Source organism: Pangasianodon hypophthalmus, chromosome 11 (genome assembly GCF_027358585.1).
Source record: "Pangasianodon hypophthalmus isolate fPanHyp1 chromosome 11, fPanHyp1.pri, whole genome shotgun sequence".
Lineage (NCBI taxonomy): Eukaryota > Metazoa > Chordata > Actinopteri > Siluriformes > Pangasiidae > Pangasianodon > Pangasianodon hypophthalmus.
In genome coordinates, this window is record NC_069720.1 from 8,350,179 (window position 1) to 8,373,809 (window position 23,631).

General features: G+C 38.0%; 1 protein-coding gene across 3 annotated transcripts in view; it reads right to left on the reverse strand.

Annotated features, from left to right (window-relative positions):
* Positions 1-5,267: 5,267 nt before the first annotated feature.
* The window catches only part of fes (FES proto-oncogene, tyrosine kinase), a 37,035-nt gene continuing 18,671 nt past the window's right edge, over positions 5,268-23,631 (reverse strand). For 2 of the 3 annotated variants that reach the window (XM_026930584.3, XM_026930585.3), the window contains exons 8-19: positions 22,418-22,540; positions 21,176-21,365; positions 17,736-17,816; positions 16,836-17,072; positions 14,981-15,103; positions 14,089-14,142; positions 11,877-11,995; positions 11,675-11,769; positions 11,468-11,591; positions 10,005-10,162; positions 9,504-9,626; positions 5,268-6,447 (exon numbers count right to left, since the gene is read on the reverse strand). In XM_026930584.3, the coding sequence (XP_026786385.3) occupies positions 6,314-6,447; positions 9,504-9,626; positions 10,005-10,162; positions 11,468-11,591; positions 11,675-11,769; positions 11,877-11,995; positions 14,089-14,142; positions 14,981-15,103; positions 16,836-17,072; positions 17,736-17,816; positions 21,176-21,365; positions 22,418-22,540 (1,561 nt within the window). In that variant the 3' untranslated portion in view covers positions 5,268-6,313. The remainder of the gene's footprint in view (positions 6,448-9,503; positions 9,627-10,004; positions 10,163-11,467; positions 11,592-11,674; positions 11,770-11,876; positions 11,996-14,088; positions 14,143-14,980; positions 15,104-16,835; positions 17,073-17,735; positions 17,817-21,175; positions 21,366-22,417; positions 22,541-23,631) is intronic. The other variant, XM_026930586.3, reaches the window with a different exon arrangement.

The following is a 23,631-nucleotide window of genomic DNA, read 5'->3' on the forward strand; positions in this document are numbered from 1 at the left end:
ACTGATTTCACAGACACAGGTGACAGTTGGTGAAGTATTGGAGGTCAACTGCAGGAGGAGAAAAGAAGGGTAGATCTGGTTTTATAACACAGGATGTAATTTTCCCCTATTACTAGCATGCTATTTTAATCATTTTCAGTGGAACTGTCATAAAGGCATTTTATTAATATTAATAATATTGCAAATGCACCATTCTGAACAGTATCTCCACCCATCATCCACCCAAATTCACATCACCATGTCATATTAATCAATTTAATTTTAAATTTTCTTTTCCCCCTGAAATTAATCCCTTGCAATGCCACAACAACAACAACAACAACAACAACAACAATAATAATAATAATAATAATAATAATAATAATAATAATAATAATAATCCTTAGTCATGTAATGATACGGATGTATTACAGTGATGATGAATGGCTAACAGTTCCTTCATTCTGACTCAAAACATTTAATCTGGTACTTTTTTCCGCTGTATTTATGCTTTTATGTCCTGGCTCCTCTGTGCTGTTTTAGTTTTTGGTTGCTTTATTGGCAATGCTCAGCAAGATGAAATTACAATTATTGTCTTTTCTGGTTTATGTCTGTAGGATTTTATCATACAAACATGAAAACAAAACTGGCTTTCTTGTCTTTCACATGTAAACATACATTAATTCACCAGAGAGAGAGAGAGAGAGAGAGAGAGAGAGAGAGATGCGCGGCTTCTCACTAATCGCTCGCGCTAGAAAGCTATTCATCATTCATCAGTGTCAGACATCTCGCGTAAACAGGATCCTCTGACGCGAGCAAACTCATTCACACAGGCGAGATGAAGCACATCTGCACGAGAGCCAGAAGCCTCAGTGCCTCCGTGGGAAAAAAACATCGCGCGAGCATTGCTTTCCTCACGCGCCACTCTACATTTTTGGATGGAACGCCAAGAGGGACATGTTTCGCCATTAGGAAAACGCGTCTCGCTTTTATCAAGGCGTGGAAGAGGCACGATGTAAGAAACAACACACGACGGTCCATACAGTTATACAAAGTTAATCCACCCAGGGTGTGACACTGTCCAACGCAAAACGTGCACCTGTTTCGTTTATCAGCACGTTTCTGGAGTGTGATTTCACTACACTTCAACACATCAACAATTATACTTTTTTCTTTGTTAAATAACACATCTGTTTATTTTTAGTCTTAGATTATGTGCAGCATCTGCCATACAAGTGTCTGTGAATGAGCTGTTAGTATAGAAACAACAAGTATTAGAATGAGCACATCAGTCCAAATCTATAGTTAATGAAATTATTGTCCAAGCTCTGCGGTTAAATAAAAACAACGCACACCAATCAGATCTGAGAATTCAGCTTTGCTATGGTATAATGATAAGGGGGAGAATTTTAATGACAGGTCCAAATGTTTATTCATGGCTAGTTAATATAACAAGGATACAGTGCAAGTGATTATATACACTATATGGCCAGAGGTATGTGGAAACCTGACCTTCACACCCATTTGTGGGCCTTCTCCAATCTGTTGGCACAAATTTGGAAGCTCACAATTGTCTTTGTATGCTTTAACATACACGCAAGATTTTCCTTCCCTGGAACTAAGAGGCCCAAACCTGTTCCAGCATGACAATGTCCCTGTGCACAAAGTGAGCTCCATGAAGACATGGTTTGCCAAGGTTGGAGTGGAAGAGCTCGAGTGTCCTGCGCAGAGCCCTGACCTCAACCCCACTGAACACCTTTGGGATGAACTGGAATGCTGACTGCAGCCCAGGCCTCCTCGCCTGACATCGGTGCCTGACCTCACTAATGCTCCTGTGGCTGAATGAACACAAATCCCCACAGCAACGTTCCAAAATCTATTGGAATGCCTTCCCAGAAGTGTGGAGGCTGTTAGAGCAGCAAAGTGGGACTAAAGCATGTCCCATCTCAGCATGTATAAAACATCGAACCCTGAAGTGGATGAGCTACAAAAGCAGAAGACCATATGCTGAGATGCTTTTCTGCTCACCACAGTTGTAAAGCGTGATTACATGAGTTAATTATATGGCAGCTCAAACCAGTCTGGCCATCTTCCTAGGGTCTCTGATCTCTCTTATCAACAAGGCATTTCCACCCACAGAACTGTCGCTCACTCAGTGTTTTTTGTTTCGCGCACTATTCTGTGTAAACTCTAGAGAAAACCCCAGGATATCGGCAGTTTCTGAAATACTCAAACCATGCCACAATTAAAGTCACAGAGATCACATTTTTCCCTATTCTGATGTTTAATGTGAACATTAACTGAAGCTCTTGACCCGTATCTGCATGATTTTATGCATTGTGCTTCTGCCACATGATTGGCTGATTGGATAGCTGCGATGCAAGACCAGGGCCAGGAGAACTGTAAAAGACTTTCACCACCCCGGAAACAGTATCTTCTCAGTGCTGCCATCAGGGAAGTGCTTCCGGATCCTGGGGACCAACACAGAGAGACTCAGGAGGAGTTTCTACCCTCAGGCAATCGGGCTACTGAATGACGACACTTGAGAAGTCTGTATATTACTCTAGCTCACACACAGACACACATACACAAACAGTTTGCACTACAACAATTTTTTGCACAGTACATAAAAACTCTTACACACAGACACACATACACAAAAAAATTTGCACACTACAGCTCTGTATATCTATTTTTTTGAAACATATTCTATTAATTTATATTCATATTCTACATTACATTCCTCTAAAGGCTGCTAAACTTTCTTTATCATATAATCTACTAGATTTTATTATATTCTGTTTTTATTATGTATGTGTATATCTAGTTCGTTGTTGTTCTGTTTATTGTTGCAGTGTGGGACGAGGCACTAAGGAAAAACATTTCACTACATTACATCATATGTATGTAATATGTCTGTGACAAGTGAAGAGCCTTGAACCTTGAACCTAACTGCATAAATAAGCAGGTGTACAGGTGTTCCTATTAAAGTACTTTTGGCCATATAATGTGTATACAGAATGATATATACATATAACCTACATGTCATACTGTATAACATTGTTTTGCATATTAACTGAACTTTAATGATGCTAATAAAAGGTCAGTAAAGTCTTCACTGGGAAGGCTTAGCTTGGTTTGTTTAATCATTTTACTGGCTAACAGTAGCTGTGGTTAGAAGCAAGATTAACCAATCAGGATACGATTAGTTAGTGACATGACACTTTAAATACTGTATATTAAATGTGACAAAAGTTACATGATACTTTTAGATTCTACCCAGCAGTTTGTCCATTGCATCCACCACTCAAGTGAAAAGAATTAAGAAAAAAAACTGCACATCACCATGACAGGAAACTGATTTCACAGACACAGGTGACAGTTGGTGAAGTATTGGAGGTCAACTGCAGGAGGAGAAAAGAAGGGTAGATCTGGTTTTATAACACAGGATGTAATTTTCCCCTATTACTAGCATGCTATTTTAATCATTTTCAGTGGAACTGTCATAAAGGCATTTTATTAATATTAATAATATTGCAAATGCACCATTCTGAACAGTATCTCCACCCATCATCCACCCAAATTCACATCACCATGTCATATTAATCAATTTAATTTTAAATTTTCTTTTCCCCCCTGAAATTAATCCCTGGCAATGCCACAACAACAACAACAACAACAACAACAATAATAATAATAATAATACTAATAATAATAGTAATAATAATCCTTAGTCATGTAATGATACGGATGTATTACAGTGATGATGAATGGCTAACAGTTCCTTCATTCTGACTCAAAACATTTAATCTGGTACTTTTTTCCGCTGTATTTATGCTTTTATGTCCTGGCTCCTCTGTGCTGTTTTAGTTTTTGGTTGCTTTATTGGCAATGCTCAGCAAAATGAAATTACAATTATTGTCTTTTCTGGTTTATGTCTGTAGGATTTTATCATACAAACATGAAAACAAAACTGGCTTTCTTGTCTTTCACATGTAACCATACATTAATTCACCTTCAGCAGCTGCTTTATCCTGGTCAGGGTCATGGCAACACTGGAGCCAATCCTGGGAACACTGGGTGTAAGGTGAGAGAATTCACTCTGGATCAGATGCCAGTCCATCGCAGGGCAGCACACACACATTCACACACTTTTTCACACCCTGGGGCAAATTAGTATAACCAATCCACTTACTATTGTTTCTGGACAGTAGGGGAAACTGGAAACCTCAGAGGAAACCCATATGAACATGGGGAGAACATGCAAAATTCCCACATGTGCAGTAACCTGAGCTTAGGATCGAACACAGGACCCTGAGGAAAGTACAGCTTGCCCCTTCAGCCACCTCAAAGGGTGTCACACATCTTTGCCTGTAAGGTATTGGGTTCTGATCACATGTGAGCCTTCCAAATATTTCCACGAATCATTCAACCTTAGTTTTCAAACCTGGCTTGCGTACTCCTGTACTTCCTGTTGGCTGGCTCCTGTATGCATTTACCACGTTTCTGTGCTTCTCTTCATGTGCATGAGTGATTTTGTTTGCGTGAGAGTGCTTCTGATCGTGCATGATTTTTTGATTCCACAAGCTTCATGTCACAGCTAAACTGTAAATATGATGTGTTGATATCCCAGAACAGATTAATAAATAAAATGTAATAAAAAAAAAAAAAATCAGATAAACTATACTTGGGTGTTGGTTACTATAGCTGGATGTGCTGTCCACGTATAAAATATGTGGGGAAACACTGTCAACAGGACAATAACCCCAAAATATACATCCAGCAAAGAAAGAAAATGTTGCGATGCAAGTCTATGTCAGTTTCATAACCTACTGTGTGGGTTCCCTCCAGGTTCCTCCCATCTTCCATAAACATGCCAGTAGCAGAGATTGCTATACTAAATTGTCCTGTGTGTGAATGAGTGTGTCACTGTGTGTGTGTATGTGTGTGTGTATGATGCCTTGCTATGGATTGGCATCCTATACAGGGTGTGTCCCTGCCTTATGCCCAGTGTTCCTGGAATAGGCTCTGGATCCACCGCAAATCTGAACAGGATAAAGTGGGTACTGAAGAAGAATGAATGAATGAATGAATTAATTAATTAAATGTTTGCTAACATCCTTTGTTTATGTTGGCTCAAACTAGTAGTAGTCTTTGTCATCAGCTCAGAAGGAACCGTAAGATGCAGTAACCTAATAATTTACCCCAAAACCTACTTTAATCCAAATTAAGATCTTATAAAAATCATGTTTTTTACTCGATCACTTGAGATAACCATGCAAAAAGAGAAAGGTTTCTATATTTAATCACTGAATGCACAGCATGTCACTAGATACATAAATACAGATTTAGCACTTTCAGAATAATACATACATAATACATAAATACAGATTTAGCAATTTTAATTTTTAGCTTTGAATTTTTATAACAAAAATGCATACAGAATATTGTTTGGAACAATATTATTGATTTTAACACATTAATGAGGTATTTTGTGTGTATTTAATGTGTCTTCTTTAGATATCAAAATATCAGCCCTAAGTTGAAAGCCATTTGTGATGTGTTTCTTACTGATAAATCATGATGTACACATTTAATCATAATTCAATAATTATGACACTAATTTCAAGATCATACACAGTGTTTAAAAAGCATGAATCATTTCGGCAGCCTGATGAAGCCCCTCTGAATAGTGGCAAAACAACTGCACAATATGTTCAGCACATGTTCAGTTCATTTTTCATTTGTGTAAAGTCAAGCTTCAGAATGTAGTCTGTTGGCTTTGGGCTACCTTACAGAACACTAAAAGCTTATTTCTATTTACTTTTGACATATCTGCAAAAGACCTGTTCACAGCATTGATGAGTTATGTTTGGAATCCTTTCACCTGTTGTTTTGGGGGAAAAAATTGAGAAAAAACTTCAGATCTTGTGAAAGAGGGCTGTGTTCATTTGTCAGCCCTGATTATTTATACATCACCTGCTAACTTTCCACAGCTAAAGTAAGAAATAGCTGATGATAAAGGCAGATTATATTACAAAGGCTATTAGATAACATGCATGTGAAGTCTGATTTTATCTTTACAGATTTCATCTTTGCGTCACAACACAGACTTTATTTAGAGGAAAACCAATGTCATGTGAATACATCGTGATCATAAGTTATGCAAGGTTTCAATTTAAATACATTTAAAAAATTATAAAATGTTCCAGAAGCAAAATATACACTACAAAGACAGCCATATCAAAAGTTCTGTTCATTTAAACATTAGACATAATTTTGCATGTGTGTCAAAAAGCACAGCTTAAGAGATGTATGTGTTTGTGTGTGTATGTTAAATGCAAAGAGCCTGTAGCTCTGCCCTGATTTTTAGGAAGGAAGGACGCATCCGTGGGTCATGCTGCCAGCAGCGACGCATTAGGGCATAGATCTCCTCTGGACAGCCATTGGGAGCTGGCATACGATACCCTGTGATTAACAGACATCATATATGAAATGTCAGCCATCACATTTACACCCCATTTTTAATTAAACATCACCAAAACATTCCTGGTCTCAATATACACAATATTTGTAGTCAAAACAACATATAAAATTATCGCCTCTGAATTTTGTCTGCTTAATCCTGTGAGATGTCATTGCACCTGAATTCTGGAAAACAGCCCAAAAAATGAAAAAAAGAAAAATTGGGTTTTGGCCAAAATCTGCGCAAAACCTGTGCAAGTCAAACATGCGGAGCAATGATCCGCTGTGGCGACCCCTAATGGGAGCAGCTGAAAGAAGAAAAACAACAACAACAACCACCAAGGTGAGCAGAAAAGCATCTCAGAACACCCCAAACCCTGAGGCAGACAGGCTATGAAACTAGACAGTTGAAGATGAGAAAAAGACCAGGTGGTGTTCTTCCAATCTTCAGCTGTCCAGTTTCAGTGAGTCTGTGTCCACTGTAGCCTCAGAATCCTGTTTTTGGCTGGCAGGAATGGACCCCAGTGTGGTCTTGCTGTAGCTCTGCTGTTATAGCGCCTGAAGGTTGCTGTGCGTGTTGTGCATTCTGAGGTGTTCCTATTAAAGTGGCCGGTGAGTGTATATGTTAATATACCCAGGATTAGTACGGTGTTCGTAATAACGTGGCCAGCAATTGTATGTTGCTTCAAGTCATAATATTGTAACAGACAACTTTATACAATAATAGTGCAATGAATTGTAATTACAGAGCAGTGTTCATGAACCAGTGTTTAAAGTTTAGAGTTCAGTGTGCTCAGTCCAGCTTAAACCTGACTTTACTAACAGCTAGAGCACAGCCTGCTGGCAGCTGCTGCGTGCACAATATTTCAAATACACATTTGATTTCTGCTTGTCAAGACAAGTGTGTTGTTTTTTTACAAGCCTAATAATTACTAATATATTTCCTGTGGTATGTTACATTTAAAGATTGTCCTGTATTGCTGTGGTTGAACCAATTCTATGGAAACTTAGACATAATGTCTGTGAGCACTTTGAATACACAATAAAAACTTGTGCTCTGTTAGGGTGCTTTCACAGTTTGTTTTTTTTTCCCCAGAAAATGTGCTAGCCAGAGTGCCTTTTATGCTGATATGGAAAAAAAAAGAGGCTCATGCACACTGTAACCACAACAACACTCTTACCAGTCCTCTTTAACATCAGCTAACTAACTATCTAGATTAATTCTATTATTATCAGTAATAAAGAATAAATAAAGATTGGTTTAACTCTGGTGATGAGGAGGGTGTTTGCCTTCTCTGTAGCTTTGGAGGCAGAAAATCAAGAGAAGAACAGCTGCTTGTGCAACTTGACTCTACACAGTTAAAATGAGGGGGAAAATGCCAAAAGTGAAAACACCATTAGAGTGCTCATATGCATATTGCAAGCGTCTGTCATATCAGTATTGTGATATCAAAACCAATTACAATAACGCCTAACAAACAATATATTGTGCAGCCCGAATATATGCATTGTGTATATAAGTTGTGTACCTGCTAGACATCTGGTGAACAGAGGACATAAAGGACATAAAGTTGTTGGTTTAAACTGTAAATAGATAATTGCTCTTTATGATAAATCTGCATTTGTATATGCAGCTGTTATTGGTCAACTGCATTGTGGTTAATGCCAGAAACCAAAGTGAAAATAGAACACAGAAAAACAAACAAACAAAAAATCTACCACAAAATAATCTTTTGCACAACTGAATATTGCATATTGATTCTAAATATTGATGTGCAAGTCATTCAGAGTGGATTTGTCCTTTAAGCCCTTTGGGCCAGTCAAGGAGAATGCAAAGGTTTGAATTTTATTTTCTTGTAATATCTTAACAACTAAGAAAATAAATTTTAACCTTTTGACCTAATTTGTTAACTTGCCTAACCTGTGTTTGTTTACATACATGTCTTTATTTTTTTTTCTAGGGGTGTGAAAACTTTTACTTTTGGCTAATTCTAGTACAGAATATCTTTTATTAAACAAATATCATGGTTACATGTGTATTTTTACATGTAGGGAAAGCGAACTGTGAACAGAGCTAGGGTCGGGAGAATTGATGTGTTAAATTAAAATTTTTTTGGAGATGGTTTTAACTAAAGCAAGAGTGTCATACATGACTGGCCCAGTGAAGGTCATAATTCACCCTAACAAATGAATTTATAATCAATGTTCTAAATTAAAATCGTCTTGTGGACTGTAATTGAATTGAAAGATTAAAAAAAAAAAAAAAAAAGAAAAAGCCTCTTATTCCACTAGGGGGGAAACTAGAGCAATAAACTCAGGGCCATAAACACAACTGCTAAAAAATGTCTCTTTCCAAGAGAATTTAAGGTTTTTATAGCAGTGGGGCTGAACACTTATGCAATTACAACATTTAAGGATTATTTATAATCCTGCAAACTATATTCATTTTCTCCCCACTTCAATATCGGCTATTTGGTGTAGATTATTGATGATATTGATTATTGATGATATATTATTCAGTTCCTGATTGTTCCACCACAAATGTGGAAACGTTCCAGGGGTGAACAGTTATGCAACATAAAAATATATACTACTTTATAAGTTGTTGGTTTTTTTTTATTGCAATTTCTTTTATTTATTTTTTTATTCAATTGTAATGAATTGCAGGCTGTTTATTTGTTTTGTAGATGATGTTCAATCTGGAGATCAAATGCTGACAAATGAACAAATTTAAGAGGAGCTGATGATGTGTTAGTGGTCTTGACATTAACACTGGACTAAGTGTAATGTGGCTCATTACCTCTATCACTTTATCACCCCTGACCTAGAGCACGTTAAATATGCGGTTTGGCGTGTGTACAGGAACTCGGCTCAGAGATTCAGATGAATTTACGCATGCAGGACATCCGTAAAATGTGTCTCAGAACATCAGACCATCAGAACTTGTTGGAACAATCAGATTTAAATTTGTTTTGAATCTTCATAAGGATAATTCCTATCCAGATTCCTGATACAGAAGATGCCTGAACGGTCTAGGTGACACTGTGCAGTAGTCTCACCTCTTTCTACTTCGTCCCTGGTCTGCTGATTGCTCATGCTGGTGTATGGAGTTACTCCTCGAGAGAAAGTCTCCCAGAGCAGCACTCCAAAACTCCACACATCACTCTCATGGGTGTAGCGCCCTAAAACACAGCCAGAGGGCAGCAACAAGTCACTCACAACCATCTGCAGCTCACCAAATCTGCAAATCTCCATTTGAGAACAAGCACGACGAGCAATATTCCAGATAAACTCTGGGTGAAAAGCAGACACTCAACAGATTTTTCTGACTAGGCATTAGCACTCGCCAAAGATTCAGCCATCTGCTGGAGATTATTCAGTCTGTCTATAATCTCCTGCTCAGTGTGACATACGTAGCACAATGCCATGCTACAAAAAAAAAAAAAACAATTTATGACAATAAACACAGTCCTAAGGGTTTGGAATGATGACTAGTGATGCCTCTTTCCTGTTTTACGGTGTTTACAGTGTGGAAAAGACCTAGCTGTATGTGGCTGTACCATAGTTGAGGGCCTCTGGTGCAGTCCATTTTACTGGGATCTGTTTCATGCCGCCGGTTGCTGAATACACGCCTTCCTGTTCCACGCGCGACATGCCAAAGTCACTTATCTTCACCACACTCTTCTCTCCTACCAGACAGTTCCTCGCTGCCAGGTCCCTGCAGAGACAGGGAGACTGTGATTGATAGACCATAAAAGAAAGGGAAAGACAGAGCAAGACAAAGACAAGCAGATATACACAAAGGGGCAGACAGGCAGGTGGAAATATAGACAAAACGTCATGAGAGGAAATAAAGGGAAAAGAGAGAAAGGCAGAAAGAGAAACAGTGATAGAGATACAGCAGTGCAAAAAGGAAAATCCTCTCCTCTCCTGCAGAAGCGTTTCACCACGTGGTTATTATTTTTGTTTTATAAATAATGCAATATATTTTCTAATGATTTTAAATGGTTCTATTTTCAAATTATAAACAAATTAGTAATTTAAACCATCCTGAGCAGGACAAAGCAGTTACTGAAGATGAACGAATGAACAAGGTATACAGCACAAGCAAAAAATATGCCCACATGTTAATGAACACGGCCTTTATTTGTCCTGCGAGCTTCATATCTGACCGTTCGCTCTCCTGACTTTTTCTTGGCTTCTGAAAAAAGCTTTAAACCAAAGTCTTACGATATACAGCTACATAGTCAACATTATTCTCCTTCACTCTCATTCGCTACATGACATCATAAAGTTTGGTCCCTGCCAATTCCCACTCACTAGCCTATTCTCCCCTACAGCAACAGGTTGTTGACTACCATATGCTTCTCCTGAGACATGTGCACATAGATATAGATTATGTAGATGATAAATTAGTCACTGCTGCTCATTGCTTTCATACATCAATGCCACAGACACTGCAGCAGGGGTGAGAACTGCTTGTAAGCCAATGCAAGCCTAGTGAGAGATACACTGAGTAGCAACACCCTGATAAAATCAGTTCTGAATGCAGCTTAATGTTTAACCTACTTTTTACAAAATTAGATTTGTTACAGATGTCATATATTTCGGCATATCACTGATTATGTAAACGCAACTTCCGCGACTTCCTATAATCTGAATGAAACTGTTGGAAAGCAGTGAGATTTAGAGATTTATTCACTTCTTGTTTTCAGTAGCCACCCCAAATTGCGAGAAAAAAAAAAAAAAACTCTAAGCTTCTTTGTTAACATGTAAGTCATGTTTCTAAACATATGTGCCTAGTTTGGTGTCACTAGGTAATAATAATAATAATAATAATAATAAACATCATACAATTACAATTGGTGCTCAGCCACTAATAATAATTTCTGATACTGACAATCTGTATAAAAGTGCAAAATCAGGAGAAAATCAAGATATAAAATGTGTAGTGTACATCTCCTGTTAAATGCTTCCCTCTTTTTCTCTCACTGTGGTCTTTTTCATAAATAACCATTCTCACCGATGGATGCACTTCTTGCTCTCCAGGTACTCCATGCCAGACGCCACATTCTCCGCCATCTTAATTAGCATCTTTGGCTTCAGGCTGTGTCCCTCTGAACGAAGGAAAGACAGGAAGTCTCCCCCTGACAGTACAAATTTAAACACACAGTGAAGTGAGTGGCACTTTAACACCATGAACACAGTGATATCTAAGACACTTCATTACCTTGCACCAGCTCCATGATTATATAGATGGGCTGTTTCTGCGTGCAGACACCGATGAGCTTCACTATGTTCGGATGGTCATACTGTTTTAGAATCCTTTAGAAACACAGTGGGAGATTCAGTCACAGCTTGAATGTGGGTGTGTGAGTGAGGGAGTGTGTGTATGTGTGTAAGAGAGACAGTAACTGAGTGAGTGTTTATACCGAGCTTCCATGAGAAATTTATTTTTGAGTTCTATGGCAAGGTTTTCACGGCAGGCTTTCACCGCTACTGGTGTATTGTCTGTGCGCAGGCGGCCACTGAACACCTCGCCGAAGTTCCCCTTTAAGCATGCGGCCATGCACGCACACACACACACACACACACACAAACGCAAACTGAGAATCAGTTTAATTGGCCAATTAAAATGTCATGTGATCTGACTGGACTGACAGCACATTCATAATAAGCAAAAATGAAGAAATACTGAACCACACTGCTGACGTAATAATCTCCATATAACTGCATTTTGAGACTGGCCCTTTGTAATATTATACAATTACAAAGGGCACTTATAGCACTTATAATCATGTTAATGCTTGCCATTAACTGAAAACACACACGTTCTCATCATTTTTATTGCAAGAACTGTATTCACGTACAAGTCTGCTCTATGCTGTATTTTTATAAATGGCCAATGTACAAAATAAGAATGCAAAAAAATATATTTTTAGTTTTAAAACTGGTGGCAGTTCCTGAGAAGGCTGTTCTGGTGGTATGAGGCACCATGTGGTTGGCTGTCAATGCTAAACATGCCACTGTCTTCAGTGTCTTCAATTTGAGATGGTACTAGATAGAGAAGTTCAGAATAGTCTTACTCATTTCACATACCACCTACACATTGCTTTTGTGTGCCCATAATAATAAAAAAATATCTTCCCCACAATCCACAGCAGCTTCCTGTATGTGAAGCCTTTACTGTTTCGTCTCATTGTTTGCATCTTGCACGAGCAGTACTTTTTGCCCCTTTCTAAATATTTAAGCATATTCTTTGTTTAATGATAGATATTGCATTTCAGGAATTTGTTTTGATGTTTCATCAACAATCTGAATAATCATTAAATTGAGATACGTGCAAAAGTTTGTACACCCCTAAGAAATAAACAAACAAACGAACAAAAAAAAAAAAGCCAACCAACACAGATATAGCAAAAGTAGGTCGATGAGTAACAAAAGTAACAAAAATAGGTCAAAGAGTATGTTAGATAAATATTATATAAATTAGATAAATATTAGCCCACAACTTGTATGCCTACCCTTTGCCTTTACTCATAATATGGCATGGTATGATCATGGCAAAACTTTGGCTTCTTGCATTTGGTTCTTTTCATTTCATTTCTCTAGAAATTGGTTTCTGTGTTAACTTTACTATACTTCTTCAGTTTCTTTCACATTGCAGAAAAGTGTCATAGCTAATATATTATCACAAGCTAGTATATTTTTAATCTCCAATTTTTAATCTCCGTTAGGCTACCCTTCCATTCCATTCTAAAGCAGACGAGTGGCAGCTTTTTCCCCAAGTGCCTGGCAGTTACCTTAAACCTTTTATATACACTATATGGCCAAAGGTTTGTAGACACTTGATCATGCTTTTTTTGAACATCCCATTCCAGATAAATTCCAGTTTTTTTTCACACCAAACTTGGCAAACCATGGCTTCATTGACCTCACATTGTGCACAGGGGCACTGTCATGCTATTACATGTTTGGGCTCCTTAGATCCAGTGAAGGGCAAGTGTAATGATTAAATTTCAATGCAAAGACATTTTAGACAAGTGTGTGCTTCTAACTTTGTGGCAAAAGTTTGGGGAAGACCCACATATGGGTGTGATGGTCAGGTGTGCACATGCAAAATAAACCCCAACAAATCTTCAAAAACTACCGAGGTCCAGAGCTCTGTGTCCTCATAGCTAGTTACGGCCATGATTGGAAGATGTGCACCACAAATTCATGCACTTATGCAGCTTTTCTAAGCAGCTCCTTATATCCTTACATCAAGTTCTTAGTTATAGTTTTGAGGTTTGATCTTGAATCTGTATTTGCCCGTGTTAAATATGTGCCTGTACGTTGACCCCTTCCATGGCCATGACTATGAAAACAATAAATAAATAAATAAATAAATAAACAAACATCCATCTGTCTCTCTGTCTCTCACTGAAACAGTGACACCACAGAAAGAAGGTTTATATCATTAGCATTAATCTAATGACTATAATTGCTGGTGGTAAAATTGCCTTGGCTCAATGCTGGAACACTTAATATGTTAACGGATGGCTCTTAAAAGGCATTATATGCATAGCTCACTTACTCAAGACATCCACTAGCATCTTTAAATGACATTGCTGATAAAGAGCCATTATTGATCTGTGTACTTACCCGCCCAATGCTTTGGCCAAGAATAACGTCATCATGCTCTATGCACCACTTGTCCTTGAAGATAAGATAAGATAAGAACCAACAGAACAACAGAATCAGAGTGGATGATGTAGCAAGACACAAATTTAACCAGTGTTTCTCATTCTCAGCCAGTTATACAATGCAGTGCAATATGACATAATACAGTGTCTTTTAGTGTAGTGTAAATGTTGTGGGCTGTGTGTGTGCATGACCAAGACCAAGACAATTATTGATTTTTTTTATTTTGCTATCGGCATGATATGGCTAATATATGTGTGCAGCCTGGGAACCTTCATGCGCTGAAATTTTTATATTTTTACATTTCTGTACTCTTATGCATGTACCTCAAGTACAAGCAAAGTTAAAGAATTTTAAAATATAATTGCCCCCAGTTTTCCCCCTCTGGTTCAAAGTGAAAAGGGAGAAAATTGCATTTAAAGATTCCATTCTGACTGCGGAACAGGAGTGTATGAACATATTGACAGTTAATATGCGATTACAAACTGAATTGATTAGGATCATGTTCATTTCACTATGGCATGTAGCTATCCAACAATTTGATCAGATCATGACATTGACTGTGTGATGAAATCACATTTAGCTAGCAAGATTTAAACATCTTTAGGCAGACGACTGCAGTTACAGCTGCGTTTGTTAAGCTGGCTCTTTACTGAATATGATATTTGCAAAAAGATATTCTATGCAAGATTAAAACATAAATAAGGTCATTTTGGTGAAAGAGTTACAGTTTCTTAAAGTTGAGATTTCAAAGTATGTTACAGACAGAAAAACTATTCAATCAATCAATCAATAAATCAACAAATCAATCAATGCAAAAGGAAAATCACTGTTGTTGAGAGTTGATTGCTACCTTTGGGATGGGTCTTTTCAAAACTATATCTGTCCTCCTAGTGACATTTCTGTTGGAGTTGAGAAGGTGGTTCATGAGCAGTGGTATAGAGTGGAAACCCTCACCATCCAGACGATAAATACCCTGCATGCACACACAAACACATACACATGATGGATATGGGTAGTTTTCACACAGCAAAGGCCGAAATCAAATTCATACACACTTTACTCTGATGTAGGTGATCCACCAGGACATGTTTGTTTCAGCCAGAAGGTTTGCTTCTTTAGTTTTGCATTGGTGCTCTGAGACTAACATAGCTAACAGTTTAGCACACACTTGCCAAAGTTATGCATTCCCAAAAAAGTCTTGCTTTTGTGGTTTCTGGTCAGAAATGTGTCATATAACAAAAAAAAAGAAAAAAGTGAGAGGCAATTAAAGCATAAACTATACACTATTGATGTTAATGTCACAGAACACTAACCAGGTGTCCACCATACTGACACTAACCATAATTGTGTGGCAGGTCCACAAAGGTTTAGTCTTGCAATGGATGTCTTCTGACTAGGGTATGTGCTGTAGCAATTACTGCAAGTGGCATTTTCTACGGATGAATAAGGAAATGCCCTACATTTTTTTATGGCCAAAAATGCCATAGAGAGGCAGGGGATAAAGTCTGGGCTGACCACTTCAGCCTGCTGGGACACGGGACCCCCCACCAGGAAAAGCTGGAGGAAATAAATGAATGTAAACAGTACTTCACACTTATTGTACATACTCTACAAGCAAAAACATGGTGAACAAGCTGTAGGCTTACAACTCTGGATTTTACAGTTTGTACTCAAAACCTAAAATAAAAATGATATTAGCAGCATTAAATTGTCCACAGCAAGCTGGACACCCTTCTGTACTGTAATAAATTAAGTTTATGTCCAATTATCAAAGCGTGACATTCGTTGTGTGAGGAAATCACACTTTAGACATCTTTAGACAGATCAACAGGTTTTGGTGCCACTAACTCCTAGAAGCAGCAACTCTTTAGTTTTTAGTTTTAGTTCATTTAGGTTTATAGTTGGTTGGTGTTAGCTACCATCACATTTTATTTTTATTCTAATGAACATAAGAATTCATTCTGTGATGAATTTATTGGTTGCACAATTGCACTATTTGTCCATATAGTACACAATAGAAGGGATTTATTTATAATCGCACTATCCGTTGCACCCAGATGAGGATGGGTTCCCTTTTGAGCCTGGTTCCTCTCAAGGTTTCTTCCTCATGTCATCTCAGGGAGTTTTTCCGTGCCACCGTCGCCACTGGCTTGCTCATTAGGGATAAATTCATAGGGATAAATTCACAGTGATAAATTCAAATATTTACAATATATTTTTGTGAATCCATTTATTTCTGTAAAGCTGCTTTGTGACAATGTCCATTGTTAAAAGTGCTATACAAATAAAATTGAATTGAATTGAATTGAATTGAATTGAATTGAAGAATGGACGGTGAGAACAGGAAAAAGTGTCTTAGTACATGTCGCAGGGTTGTACTGCAGAGTGTCTCACACAAAACTTCTGTTAGGATTGAAACAGAAGCCGGAACCACTTATTTCCTTACCACTTATCCTTACTTCCTTACACACAGTATCAAACTCATGTAGGAAGAGTGGTTCACAGGTTTATGGCATATTTTTATGTTTAAAGTGATTTGGATGATAATATAGTACTAATGTGATTTACTCTACTATTTTATGAAACTGTTCCAATACTAATGCTGTCACTGTGTGTGTGTGTGTGTGTGTGACAATTTACACATGCACTACACAGGATATACCACTAATCTTAACACAGGATGTAACACATTCAAAGACACGTACCTCTGTGTTCTGAATGAGGAAGTGGCGACACTGTCCACCCCAGTGCACAGACAGCACATATTCCTGTTTACCCTGGCTCTGCCTGACCAGAAAGTCCCCATCCTTCTTCAGCAGCTCCTGGACTTCGACACGTGGGATGGCACCATGGTACCAACACTGCTGACTCAGAGGCTTCTCAACCTCGGGCACAGGAGACAGAGCAGGTGGCACCTGGGAGGCATTGTAAAACACACTACTCTACACAACGGGACATGAGCGGTCTACATTAGCATGATTACAATTAGTGATTTACTACTTCTGCATTTAGGATTACAGACACATAACATGAAACATTTATTCTGATGACATTTCCTCTCAATCCTCTTACAATTTCTCTCAACGACTACTGTAAAGCACTTTTAACTGCTCTATTTAAAAGATACTAGAGAAACCTCCCTTTGTACTGGGTACAAAATACTGCAAAGTGACATTCAGAATAATTAGGGTATTGTGCCTATTTGGTGTCTTATCTGACTATCACATTTCAGTGTCTAAACCAGTTCCATCTTGTTGTTTAGGATCATCTGAGGCAGGACTTTCTGGTAGAGAAAACCTAAAACAATTGGTAAGTCTGCTTTCTGTTTTTATGTCCCAGTTATAGTTATAGTCTATTCGAAGCAAGACATTCACCAATCTCCTTTAATTAGCAAGTTTCATTTGTATTTATGCCTTTTAACTACCATTTTTATTGGTATTTGTAAGAATGGCATTTTGTTATTTTATTTGCCTTTCTTCTCATGTTTAATTTCACTTCATTTTTTATATGACCATAGTCTTTTTTTGTACTATTATTTAAAGTAGTTTGTGCCCCAGTCTTATTATTATGGAAAGAGAAGCAAACAATAGAAAAGGCTTACTCACAGTGTACTTGGGTTTGAACAGGCTGCTCAGATGGTTGAGGATGCTGTCCATGCTGGGGACCTTGAAGTCTTTGTCACGCTCCTTAGTAAAAGAAAGATATGATATGCTGTAGGACGTGTTTTTTGTGCTTGAGATAATGAGAAAATTAAATGTTTTGCAGGTATAATATGGTCAGCCATAAAAAGCTGCAGAATGCTGTAGAAGAGCCTACATTGTTTAATTCATATACATGGAGGAAGCCTCATACATTCCCTTGAGAGAGAAGAGAGCATTGTCTAAATATTCCCCACATAATTAGGTACCCACAGCCTTTTAGACGCTATACAGTAAGACTTCATCACTCATGCTCTGCCTCAGTAGCTTCTCTCTGGTGAAGATACACAACTCTCTCCTAAACTAATAATGGAGGGAATGGAGCACAACGGTAGGCAGTAAAGGCTGTATAAGTCACAGTCTTGAGGAAATACAGCAAACAGAAACAATATCCTAAGTAGCACATTTATCTGTGGAGGATTCAGCATTTCTGTGCTGCAGAAACAATAAATCTGGAGTGCAGTCCAGTGCCAAACCCTTCCAGCCAATACAAACCTATTTGAATGGGTCCTTTTTAAAGCTGCTGTTGTCGCTCAGCTGAAACACTGTGCAGATATAAAGGTTATGTTTAATGTGTCAGGATCTCATAAATGCACACCGAAAAATGCCATATTTTGTGTCTCTATCCAAGCAGTGCACTACTACATCCTGTTATTCATAGTGATCAGCTAATGGCATTAAATGTTCAGTCTTGACAGGAAAGTCGGAAAAACCCAGGAGCTATTTAGCCTGGTAAAGTGACATAGTGTAATCCAAGCTGTAGGGCAATGCATTAAAAAGATTTAATATTTCAGTAGTTAAAGCTCTCCACTAGTGACTGGAAGTAATGCAGGAAGATCCACTGTCAGCTGCTTACGCAAGACCCTTAACCCTTATCTTCTCAGCTCTATGCCTGGATTAGGCTCGGTTTTACGGCACTGTGGAATCAAAGGGTCTGCCAAATAGATTAAAAATAAATAAAATTCAAAACATTGCAGCGCAAACCTGGTGTGGAATCATTCAGGCTCAACTGTGAGCAAGGACTGCATATTAACCAGGTATGGTTTAAAGCAGGCAGGTCTAAACTTTCCTTATTGAGGACCAGAAAAAAAACAGGAGTCACTGACCACAGGCTATCTTGAATAATAAATTTGTTAAAAATATAATAGGCCTGACTTTTGTGCCTTATGAAAATGAGACACTATTCTCAGTAGGCCTTCTCTATTTAATAAAGAATGAATAAATGAACAACACAAAACTGAAATTAAGTTATTTACCAATCAACCCCTTATGAAACATATATTTATATATATTACTATATTAGCGTATTATATATTATATTAATATGAACAATATTCTAATACAATATAAAATAAAATACTATGCAATATATTTTTACATATATATGTCAGTATATGTTTATATGAGTAGATTTTGGTGGCACAGTGGCACAGCAGGTAGCAGTGTTGTCTCACAGCTCCAGTGTACCCTTTTCTATCCCGAGCTCGGGTTATTGTCTGTGTGGAGTTTCGTGTGCTGTCCCTGTGTCCGCATGGGTTATCTCCCAGTTCCCACCTCCTAAAAGACATGCTGGTACATGGATTAGCCATGCTGAATTGCCTTTAGATGTGAAAGAGTGTGCAAATGTGTGTGTATGCATGGCATCCCATACAGGGTGTAGCCCCGCTGACCAGGATAAATCAATTACTGAAGATAAATGAATGAATGAAATATATGTATTATGTGCTTATATATTTTACATGTTAGATTGTTTACTGATCATGTAATTTTTTTTTCTATTTTTCGCTACATCTATTTAGATGTAAGTTTTGTGAACAAGGTTACGGGCTACTATTCTTTGTTCAGTCATGGAGTCACATTATCCTTATGCTGCAAACACTGATATAGTTTACTAAGGACAGCTTGAAGATATAAAAGTGCAGCCCACAGAGAGGTCAAAGATGCAGTATTTTTCAAAATATTGCACTCTTGCTATGCAGTGTGAGGAACAGCACTAACAGCACTTCTGTTTACAAATGAGTAAAATCTACGGTATTATTTATGTTTATTCTGAAGTGTCAGTAAATTTATGCTGTTGCTCATTTCAGGCATAGCAGCAATGCTACTCATAAATAAATGCTGTCCTGTGTACTTCTAATGCACAGCTTTGTTTCTCTATTCACTGGGATATAAATTCACTGGGATATAAAGCCTAACCCTAATGCATGTTTATTATATGTGTATATACACAATATACTGTATGTATCCTTACAAACCAATAATAATATTCTTATATTATAAAACATATTTACAATATGTTGCCTATATATTCTACAATCCAATATACTAGATGGTTAATATACTGTCAGTTTTTCTCTGTAAGAGACACCCAGACAATACTGAGACTAAAGTGTATGACAGACACACAGCCTTATGTTTTTTCTTGGTCCTATGGAAAAAATTTCAATATTATTTGCAAGTCTAAACTTTAGTGCTGACATTGCTGCACTGAGCAGACTGCAGGGAAAGGCATCAGAATTTACTGTAAATAATAAAAATGATATAAATGTACCTTTTTATATTTGAGGCATCATTGTTTTTGTCTTGATCATAGTTGATACTTATGGTCAAAACCATGACAAGACGAAATGGGCTCAAGACCAAGAGGAGACCAAGATCAGGATATAGTGGTCTTAGGAAATACAGTCCTGATTAATGTATAGGGCTACTTACAATATCATGTTTGAAAAGGGAAGAGGAAGAGATTGAGAGGTTTTGTTTCCCATCTGTTTCTTTTTAGATTTATATGAATGCAACACCCAGTGTTCAAAACAGGAACTTCATTTTTCTTAATAGAATAGACCGTTAATTTCATTTTTAAAATAATCACGTGCCTTTCCAAATGTGAAGCTAGGCTGTAGTTTGGATGCCCCTGGTTAAAAAAAACTGTATATGAAGCTGGATATGAATGTTGAATGCAACTAAGAATATCCAGACTGGCCCCTACACTCAGTGGGTGGTCAAAATATTTACATAATGCTGGACATTAAAAAAAAGTGAAAGAACAGTACAGTCATTATGTCATGGATTTGTTTACTGTTACGAAATCCCTATATGACTGTGTCTTTGTTGGAATAGCAGACTTGGTCAGAAATTTGAGGAATGGTATTTGAATAATGGGCCTTGTCATAATGCTTGAAAAATGTGTGGATTAAAGAAAACAATACCAATTCATTTGAAAATACACCCACTATTTCAATCCTATTCACCCATAAAAATCCTGATTACCAAAAACACAACAAACAGACTGTCAATGGCTTCTCACAGAAACCTAGTGCTTCTGTGCTGTCCAAAGTCAATTGACTCACAGAGATGCTGGAGTTGAGAGAAATCCGATCATCATCCAGGCCCAATGATGGTGCGTCATTACTGCCGAGGCTCTGCAGTTTATCAGCCAGCAACCTGCGCTGGGCCTCGAGCCGGGCACGTGCCACCATCGATGTCACCACCTGCTGCCTGCTGTCCTCCAGAGCGTTGCGCTTGCTGAACTGGTACACCCTGGTTAACAGGATGGTAGTACATTAGAGGCTACTGCTATTCTGCAATAGTGACCAGAAGGTTGTGAGTTCAAATCCCAGCACTGCCAGAGAGCCACTTGTGCACCTTTGCACAAGACTCTTAACATTCAGATGCTATGTGTGGACTGGGTTCCCAAGGTAGGCTCTGGATTCCACAACAACCCTGACCAGAATAATGTGGCTAATGAAGATGAATGAAGGGCATAGATGCTAATCAATGGTTATTAAACGGGCTGCTCTCAGATTCTATCGAGAATAAGTACTTTATTAAACAGAGGGGCACTTGGAGAGTAGTTCAGCCCATAGAAAAGACTCATGAACAGCGCTGGTGTCAACTGTAAGACTGTATACCTTTTCCAATTAAATATAAATTGTTTCCAACAAAATACAATCATTTCTCAATTCACCAAATCATTTTTATTTTGTAATGAGGATTGTGGAATAATATAGGGTGTTGAAAAACATTTGACTGATGGTGTAGGTGGCAGCACAGAAGGAATGTTGAATAATTCACTGCACTTACCTAGTCACCAACTTGTTTACAGTTAACCGAAATTACTACTCTGAACTTAATAAATGAATAACGCTCTAGTGATTGAGCTGGAGAATTAAGACCAGTATGTCAGCCAAGTGGCTTCACAACACAATCTATAGCTTAACATCATCACCTACCTGGCTCTCTAATATGTATATCTATGCCTGAATACATGCTGAGCTGTGACAGATGCTTGATGGTAATCTTTAAGGCAGTAAGAGTTACAGAGCTGCTCGTAGGCCAGCCATTAATTACACACAACATTAACTAATTAAACTAAGCAGTAACCTCTAACAGTGCTGGACAGGCATATAAACCAAGATATATTAACAGATTAGACCAGCACTTCACTCCATACATCTAATATTCATGAAAACACTCTTCACTGTGGGGGAGAGGAACCTCAACCCTGTTTTAAGACACAATAAATTCCTCTGACTTACAGCTCATGTATTATTTTCATGTAAATGAGTAAATCGTTCTTTAAATTCTCACACCTCTGGCCAGTGTTGTCCAAGCTCTCTTCGGCCTCCAGGTCCATTTCCAGCTGGTTAACAGTGGCCTGCTGTGTTCCCAGAGTCGCTGCTATGCTGAGAAGCTCCTCCTCAATAGCGGTGAGCCTGATGCAGCAGAGAAGAGCATGAGAAAGGGTCACTGCACAGCGAGGATACCACTTTGCATTGATATGCACTTTGCAAAAATACATGTTTATAGGCACTCGATTATTAATACAGTTCCTTTTTGGCAATGTAGCCAGTGACAAATGATAAAGCAATAAAACTAAATACATATAAAACAGGAAAAGCACTAAAATGCTGACTGAAGCACACGAATACAAATACATTATTTGGAATGAACAGATAATGTGTTCTAAACAGAAAGAAATAAAAACATGAATAGGAGATAGACTATTCATTTTTTTTAGACAAGAACCTTTCAGAAAGGTTCATAGAGCATCTGTTTAGAGAGTCTGGAAATGTGAATCAGGCAAAGTCACGCAAGCAGGAGGTTTTTACTTTCATGCCAGTACAAGAGAGCAGTCAGATATGAAGCTTGGGCAACAAACAAACACCAGGTTCATTATCATGAATGTACAGGATTCATTCATTCATCCTTAGTAACTGCCTGGTTAGGGTCATGGTGGGTTAAATTAGGCTACTAGTTTGTCATAGTTTGGGAAATAGTACCAACTAAATTTGTTAATATATATCATGGGCAAACAAAAATAATAATGCATAGAAAACAGTCCAAAAATATATTTGAGACAAATTGTAAACTCAAGTGATGTAGCTGAGGTTGAGGAACTGGAACAGTCAGAGCCAAAATTCCCAGACCCTGCTGACAGTGCTGACATTTCTACCTCTGGGTTTTCCCAGCGTTTTCCGGTGTTTGGGGGCATAGTGGTAGGGTTCATACGGTATATAAAAAAATACTCTTTCCAGTTTAGGCCATGCCCACTTCGACACTTCTAAACTCTTCTAAACTCAGGCAGATATACAGATAGTGTCACCTGTGTAGTGAACATTGATGTGCACTTAAGTGTGTAGTGCATGCTAAGTACACTAACGTGCTTGATACACACAGATGTTAACTAATGTGTTCAGTGAAGACTGATGAGCACTAATGTGTAGTACACAATGATTTTCACCAATGTGTAGTGCACAGTAAGTATACTAATGTATATGTTACCCTCTGATGCACACTAATGACT